General features: G+C 43.6%; 1 protein-coding gene across 1 annotated transcript; it reads right to left on the reverse strand.

Moving 5' to 3' along the window:
• Positions 1-2269: 2269 nt before the first annotated feature.
• Positions 2270-8228, reverse strand: LOC112249582 (prolyl 3-hydroxylase OGFOD1). The gene is given in 12 exon segments (XM_042319596.1): positions 2270-2627; positions 2721-2779; positions 3471-3599; positions 5334-5645; positions 5841-5915; positions 6032-6110; positions 6220-6311; positions 6394-6510; positions 6732-6827; positions 7149-7206; positions 7338-7483; positions 8159-8228. Coding segments are annotated over 12 exon segments (1395 nt in total). The 3' UTR covers positions 2270-2465.
• Positions 8229-9186: the final 958 nt, after the last annotated feature.

Below are 9186 nucleotides of genomic sequence, written 5' to 3' on the forward strand. Positions count from 1 at the left end.
GGAACTGATCCTTTACTGCTTTAGCTATTTGCTTGTAACTGTGTAGCTAATGACAATGTTGAAATTATATAATTGCATGTACCCACTGAACATGACACTAAAGGCAAAATGAATCGACTGAGAAGCAACATACCAAATAAGTAACAGGTTATTTGTTTAGGCCTATATAGATAGTTACTGTTATTTTATGTTTTTGGAAGCAGGGCCATGGGTGACGTTATTCATTTGCCCGGTTTAAATGTTGTTAACATGTATATTCCTTCCTCGAAGTAATCACTGCGCCATTTGAATGTATGGGGGGTTCCTTACTTGCACATCCACATTGTCAGACAATAGATTATTTCAGAGAAGGTAGGCCACATTTATTAACAAGGAAATACATGTTCACTTTCAAAGGAATTACCTGTTACAGACTGAAACTATGGCAACTGCTTGGGGACAAAAACAGGCCAGATGGAGCCTATAAACAGAATAGAAAGGATTCACATAAAAAACAAAAATGATGTGAGCAAGGCCCACATAAGGTCTGACAGTAAAACTGTCGGTCTTATCTAGGCATGACAGGAAATGGCCTCACTATTAATCAGAGAGCCCCTTCCAAGAAAATTCGGACAGGTGAGGTCAAGACAGACTTGAGCCCTCTCTTCCTCTCTCAGAATCTGATATGCCAGCGCATCAGTGTGCAAAGCTAAAATATCCCCATCGATTAATAAACCCTGGTGCTGAAATATACCTGTAGTGCTGTGTTACTGTCAAACACCCACACACATTAAACATGTTAGACTACTGTTCATCCCTAAGTATCCTCTTTGATCACAGCAGCAAGATTGTAATCATCACAAACACATTATCTATATTTTACTGCTGAGGGGGGTTCCATTAACAATTGTGATTACCTTTGTGCAAAGGAAGATATGATATAGAATTGTTTTACTTTGTGGTTGTGGATTCTACTGAAAACCGTTTATCGTCCACGCGGGCTTGAAAATAACCGCACCAGTTCAAGCACCGCCTTCGCCCAATCTTGATTCGTCCAAATAATCAACGATTAAAACCCAAAACCAGAAACTACCGCTGTTAGTAATAACACAATTCTATGTGAGCCTTGACAGTTTCTCTCCGTTTCATCTGCCCAAGAGAGATTATGCCGCTTTCACATGCTAGTTGGAATTAGGAAACTCATACATTTCCGATTTGCCAAATCGTAGAAAATATCCCAGTTTCCCTAGTTGTCATGACACACCTATCTCGATCGATGGGAGAATATTTGAAATAGACAAGACGGCGACGTGTACATCGTTAGATTACTTAATGTAGCAAAACATGTATTTTAATAATGGAGCATTTTCGCACCACTTGTAATTGGACACAGACATTTTAAAATATACGTTTGTCTGAATCGAGAACGAAGATAGTGTCGCCAAATTAAAGTTGCTCGAAAATTCTCTGTGTTACACCAAACAGTACCCAACCTGTAACTCCCAGTAATGGATACCAAAAGCCTCTGGTTAAATCACAATATCTGGTGTAACAATCTATAGTTACAGTATGTATCTACATCCTTTGTCGAAATGTAACAGTCAGACTGCAACCATTGTTTCAATATTTTCACTACGGTGACTAAAAACTAAATAATGTATACCGATGTGTTTAGGTACTATGCAATGTACTTAAATAACTATATTTTGCTATGTAACTACTGTGTAAAAAAAGAAGTGCCATGTATGTAAAATATGAGTCATACTTAAATATAACAACAAATGCTGTAAGAAGAGGGGATGGGCCAATAAAAATACATTTTAAAAGATGAGTGAAATCATAGGTGTGCCAAACATCTAGCTGTTTTTACTCATTTGTTATTCAGTTTGATATCCAAGTGAAGAATTTAACATCAGAGTGGTGGTTGTGCGAGTGTGTGTGGATTTGGTTCTCTAATGTTCAATCACTGCTCTGTAGTTTACTTTCCTTGCAGACAGATTCATTTTTACAGTGACAGCATGAATACTGTAAGATAGTTTGAACACATACTACAGACACACAAATAAACTAGCAATATATAATAATAATATTATTATTATTATTTCCATTTAGCAGATGCTTTTATCCAACGCGATTTGCAATCATGTGTGCATATATTTCACGTCTGGGTACCTCCGGGAAACAAACCCACAACTCTGGCGTTGCTAATGCCATGACCTACCAACTCAGCCATACAGGGCCACAACAACGGCACGATAATGAACACAAAATACCAAGTGCTGTCACTGTAGACATTTCAACAACAAAAAAACCTGTGTTACTCTGTGGCTGCCGACCAAAACCGGGTAACCATGGTAACAGGGTATCCCGGTCTGTTCACTTTAATGAAGAACACATGACATCATGAGGCTTTAGAGTAGACCGACCACCCCTCACAGTGATGTTATATTACAAACACATACACTTCAACACATACAGACAAAAACTCATTCATAATACACAAAGGAGAAGTCATAAACTGCTCTCCTACAAGAATCACCAATAGGTAGGGTGGAGCTTCTGTGAATTATATGTTTGACAAATTTGAGAGTCTCTTTGTCCCTGTAGACAAGAGCCAGGGAGTTGACCTCTGGATACACCATCAGGAGCTGCGGACAGGAGGACACCGATGAGAAATGACAACCATGACAATCACAGGAATCTAGTTGATCAGTTGCCATTTGAACAGTGACATCACTCACCTCCTCATCCTCTTCATTAGCAATATAAGACGTGAAGCCCCCAAACTCGGTCTGCCAGTCTGAAAAATAAAAAGACAGTTCACACTTTGGATTTGATATTGTGCATGTTAACATTCACACTTAGTTTGTTAGTTTGTCAGTTTGTTATATCTGGAGTACCTCTCCTGTCCTATTCGGTGTCCTGTGTGAATCTAAGTGTGTGTTCTCTAATTCTCTCTTTCTCTCTCTCTCTCTCGGAGGACCTGAGCCCTAGGACCATGACCCAGGACTACCTGACATGATGACTCCTTGCTGTCCCCAGTCCACCTGGCCGTGCTGCTGCTCCAGTTTCAACTGTTCTGCCTTATTGTTATTCGACCATGCTGGTCATTTATGAACATTTGAACATCTTGGCCGTGTTCTGTTATAATCTCCACCCGGCACAGCCAGAAGAGGACTGGCCACCCCACATAGCCTGGTTCCTCTCTAGGTTTCTTCCTAGGTTTTGGCCTTTCTAGGGAGTTTTTCCTAGCCACCGTGCTTCTACACCTGCATTGCTTGCTGTTTGGGGTTTTAGGCTGGGTTTCTGTTCAGCACTTTGAGATATCAGCTGATGTATGAAGGGCTATATAAATCAATTTGATTTGATTTGACTTACATTTTTTTCAATATTTCCCAAACTATGATTCTAAGCTACATTGTGTGTCTGTGTGATTAGGCATGAGTGTCTGATTAAGCGTGTGAGTGTGATTAAGCGTGTGTGTGACTGACCAGGACAGCTCAGGGGCAGCAGTAGGTCAAGGGCGTACTCCGCTCTCGATGCGTCTCCATCGTGCAGTAGTGTGTAGTCCCCGTGAGCCCAGGGACGCAGTTCTCCAACACACACCGGAGTGCTCGGCTCTTGAGAATACACACAGAGGGGTCAATACATACTTAGAAAGGCATATTCAGTCCTGAGGAGGTACAGAAAGGTCAAGGCTCACAAACACACATATCTGAGGATACACACAGGGGTCAACACACACACACACAAACCCACACATACACTACCTATCAAAAGTTTTAGAACACCTACTCATTCAAGGGTTTTTCTTTATTTGTACTATTTTCTACATTGTAGAATAGTGAAGACATCAAAACTATGAAATAACACATATGGAATCATGTGGTAACCAAAAAAGTGTTAAACAAATCTACATTTATTTTATATTTGAGATTCTTCAAATAGCCGCCATTTGCCTTGATGACAGCTTTGACCACTCTTGGTATTCTCTCAACCAGCTTCATGGGATAATCACCTAGAATGCATTTCAATTAACAGATTTGCCTTCTTAAAAGTTACTTTGTGGAATTTCTTTCCTTCTTAATATGTTCGAGCCAATAAGTTGTGTTGTGACAAGGTATGGGGGTATACAGAAGATAACCCTACTTGGTAAAATACCAAGTCCATATTATGGCAAGAACAGCTCAAATAAGCAAAGAGAAATTACAGTCCATCATTACTTTAAGACATGAAGGTCAGTCCATACGGAAAATTTCAAGAACTTCGAACGTTTCTTCAAGTGCAGTCGCAAAAACAATCAAGCGCTATGATGAAACTGGCTCTCATGAGGACTGCCACAGGAATGGAAGGCCCAGAGTTACCTCTGCTGCAGAGGACAAGATCATTAGAGTTACCAGCCTCAGAAATTGCAGCTCAAATAAATGCTTCACAGAGTTCAAGTAACAGACACATCTCAACATCAACTGTTCAGAGGAGACTGTGTGAATCAGGCCTCCATGGTCGAATTGCTGCAAAGAAACCACTATTAAAGGACACCAATAATAAGAAGAGACTTGCTTGGGCCAAGAAACACGAGCAATGGACATTAGCCCGGTCGAAATTTGTCCATTGATCTGGAGTCCAAATTTGAGATTTTTGGATCCAACTGCCGTGTTTTTGTGAGACGCAGAGTAGGTGAACGTATGATCTCCGCATGTGTGGTTCCCACCGTGAAGCATGGAGGAGGAGGTGTTTTGGTGTGGGGGTGCTTTGCTGGTGACACTGTCTGTGATTTATTTAGAATTCAAGGCACACTTAACCAGCATGGCTACCACAGCATTCTGCAGAGATACACCATCCCATCTGGTTTGCACTTAGTGGGACTATCATTTGTTTTTCAACAGGACAATGACCCAACACCTCCAGGCTGTGTAAGGGCTATTTTACCAAGAAGGAGTGATGGAGTGCTGCATCAGATGACCTGGCCTCCCCAATCCCCCGACTTCAACCCAATTGAGATGGTTTGGGATGAGTTGGGCCGCAGAGTGAAGGAAAAGCCGCCAATAAGTGCTCAGCCTATGTGGGAACTCCTTCAAGACTGTTGGAAAAGCATTCCAGGTGAAGCTGGTTGGCAGAATGCCAAGAGTGTGCAAAGCTGTCATCAAGGCAAAGCGTGGCTATTTGAAGAATCTCAAATATAAAATATGTTTAGATTTGTTTAACACTTTTTTGGTTACTACATGATTCCATATGTGTTATTTCATAGTATTGACGTCTTCACTACTATTCTACAATGTAGAAAATAGTAAAAATAAAGAAAAACCAGTGAAAGCTTTTGACCGGTAGTGTACATACACAAACAAGCAACACACCTTTGGTATTCTTATTAGCTGATGGTTTGTACCCAGATGACCCTGTGGCTTCTCTCTCTTGTTCATCTTCTTGGTCCTTCTCTTCCTCCTTGTCTTCGTCACTAGGGCTGAGATAGTGCAGTCTCAGGCCAGTGAAGTTGGACAGAAGCAGTAAGAACGCCTCCGATAACAACAGCTCCCAGCATGCACTCACACACTGGGGGAAGGACTCTAACGAAGTCACTTCATAACATCTGCACAACGGACATACACAAAAATATTTACACACATCATATACGTTTACAGCCATCATAACACGTTCGGGATCTCTCTCTCACTCACACAAACAAATTACTTGACAGGCTCAACTCCTGTTGGGAGGACCTTCGCTTCACTCACCTCCTTAAACTTCTCCTCCTGTAGAGACAGACACTGTCAACCAGGAGAGAGGCAGCAGGAGAGAGATGGAAAAATTAAGAGGTAGAGTAATGGTGTTACTTTGAGGAAATTCTTGAGCTGGATCTCAGCTGTCCTCTAACTCTTGCTGAACCTGTGACTGGTAGTCAACATCCAGATGCAGTGGATTCAGCCACTCTAGCAGCACTGTGAACAGACACACAAAATACACACTCAGGTAAAATGCACACACACACATCCTTGTGACCACATCCTTGCTATATGGCTGTGAGTTCACTGTTTCAGAACACACACACACTTACATCTTTGAGAAGGTGGGGGCTCCTTGGGAAGGGGGGCTCTGTGTGACGAGGGGGTCGCTCCAAAGACGGCCCGTGAAACCTGGACAAACACACAGAGAGACATCCATCCGTAGATTGCACTACTGCTACCTGGACAGGTGAGAGGTGTGAAGTGTGTGGTTGTTATCTGGTGGTATAGGAAGAACTACCTGGTGGAAGGAGACGGGTGAAACCTCGAAGAGAACCAGAGTGTTCCAGCTGGGCACCAGAGACTTCACCACACTATGGGGCTGGAAGTGATCTATGCACAAAGTAGATTATAAGTTAAAACACACATTTTTTCACTCACGCCAATACACACACAGCCACACACCAATACTTACCATCTGCGCTGAAGAGATCCAGGGATCCTCCATCGCTGCTCTCCCATGGAGGGACAAAGTAGAGGATGAAGGCAACACGCCTCCCCTCCAACTCATCATCATGACACAATAGAACATCTACCGACAGAGAGATCGAGAGGGCATTGATAAAGACAATGTATATTTCATAATTAATTCCAGAAATATGCATGTCCATATAGACTAACTATGCAGTGGGTAGAACAGGATATCTTGTGGGGATAGCTCAGTGCTTCTGCTCTTTTCTAGGAAGAGCATGCTAATATTAAGGCTTGCTCATTGTTTTTTTGAAGAGTAAGAGGTAAAAACATGTGACTCACCAGTGTATTGGTACTTGGAACAGGAAATGTCCACTGTGGGCTTCAGTTCTACCCCCAACACTTCCCCCAGCCAGAATCGAAACCGCCCAAATAGTCCTGCCCTGAAAACACACACCAAGCTCAAAAACAGCCAAACTGAGAGCATGCACATGTAAAGATCATCACGCTTGCGTAGTGAGTACCGCTTTCCCCTGATTCAGCGCATACCGAGGCTTGAACTCAGGACCTCTCCCTCACAAACACGTGACCACCATCCTGAAGCGTCTTACTCAGTCGTCCAAATGGAGACACTTGTGGAAGCACGCACAAGTGGAGACACTTCAGGCTGAGGAATGAGTTACACAGGTCCCCGTCTGCTACACACACACAAGGCAAACATGTTCTCTCTACCTCCCTAAATTGCTCTCACACAGACACATACAAATGATCTCAAGCCTGTGATGTGAGGCTCTTTTCTCTTTTTCAGGTCATCTGACTAAGAGAAATTGTCAACGAGTATCACAACTCCCAATGTCATAACTCCAAAAGGCAGAGTAAAGAAACATTATGAACAAGAAGCAACCCGTTTGTTTCCAAACTGTATTTCTATCAGTTTTCCTTTTTCACCTGATTAAATTTGTACAGGTCGTTGGACTTCTCATGGAAGTTGAGGTCTAGAAGCTCCCTCTGTAGGTTCTCTGTAAAGCTGTCACTCTGGATTAAGTTCCTGATGATGCAGTGAGGGAAATGGTGGCAGTCCAGCTCCAGGCCCCCTTAAGAGGAACACTCAACGACTGGTCTACCAATATAAAAAAAGTTTTAACACTAATTATGTGAATAAATGTAACATTAACTAATGTATGTCTTAGAGTCAGTTGTTACCTCTGGAACATTTTCATTTAAGGTTCTAACACATTCTAACAGCACATAGGAAGGTGGTAAACCTCAATACTCCAAAAACATACTTTTTTGTGACACCATTTTCTTACTTCTCTTTGGGTGCCATATATGAGAGCCCGCACCGCAGCATTCAATGTCAGCAGAACGAAACCGATGAATCGGTGGTGCGCAACACGTACAAGGCAAGCAGGTAGGCGCTCCGCAAATGGATTAGGGACGCAAAAAGACAATACAGACTCAAACTTGAAATGATGTTTGACATTTCAGACTCACGTCGCATGTGGCAAGGACTACTGACTACCACAGACTACAAAGGCAAATCCAGCTGTGCGGTGCCCACCAAAGCCTCACTCCCAGATGATCTTAACACATTGAATGCTTGCTTCAAGGCAGACAAAGAGCCATCCAGGAAGACTCTCGCTGCTCCGGATGACCAGATGCTTTCGCTTTTCAAGGCTGACTCGAGGAAAACTCTCAAAAAAGTGAATACTCACAAAGCCGCCGGCCCAGATGGTATCCCTGGCCACGTTCTCAGAGGGTGTGCTGACCAGCTGGCATCTCAGACATCTTCAACCTGACCCAGGCTGTAGTCCCCACCTGCTTTAAGGAGACCACCATCGTCCCAGTGGCCCAAATGACAATCACCCCGTCGCACTCTCATCAGACGTGCTTTGAGAGGCTGGTCATGGCCCACCCCAAGGCCAGCATGCCAGGCAGACTGGACCCACTCCAATTTGCCTACCGCTACAACAGATCCAGATCCATTTCCATCGCTATGCACACGGCCGTAACACATCTGGACAAGAGGAACACCTATGTGAGAATGCTGTTCATTGATTACAGTTCAGCATTCAACACTATTGTTCCCTCCAAGCTCGACACCAAACTCAGAGCAACTGGATCCTGGACCTCCTGATGGGCAGACCACAGGCTGTGAGGATTGGCAACAACACCTCTTCCACACTGACCCGTAACACAGGGGCCCCACAGGGGTGTGCCCTCAGTCCTCTGCTGCAATCCCTGTTCACCCAGGACTGCGTGGCATTGCACAACACCAACTCCATCAGGTTGCTGACGACAACACGGTTGCAGGCCTGATAACAATGACGAGTCAGCCTATAGGGAGGAGGTATGTGAATTGGCATTGGGATGTCATGACAACAACCTCTCCCGCAATGTCAGCAAAACAAAGGAGTTTATTATTTTTTTATTTAACCTTTATTTAACCAGGCAAGTCGGTTAAGAACAAATTCTTATTTACAATGACGGCCTACTCCGGCCAAATAGGGACGATGCTGGGCCAATTGCACGCCACCCTACCGGACTCCCAATCACGACCGGATGTGATACAGCCTGGATTTGAACCAGATACTATAGTGACGCCACTTGCACTGATGCAGTGCCTTAGACCGCTGTGCCACTCAGGAGCCCAAAATGATTAACTTCAGGAAGCAGAGGAGGGAACATGCCCCGATCCACATCAACGGGACTGCAGTGGAGAGAGTCACTAGTTTTAAGTTCCTCAGCATTCACATCACAGAGGACGTGTCATGGACCAACAACACCACCACTCTTG

This window comes from Oncorhynchus tshawytscha, unplaced genomic scaffold (genome assembly GCF_018296145.1).
Source record: "Oncorhynchus tshawytscha isolate Ot180627B unplaced genomic scaffold, Otsh_v2.0 Un_scaffold_4_pilon_pilon, whole genome shotgun sequence".
NCBI lineage: Eukaryota > Metazoa > Chordata > Actinopteri > Salmoniformes > Salmonidae > Oncorhynchus > Oncorhynchus tshawytscha.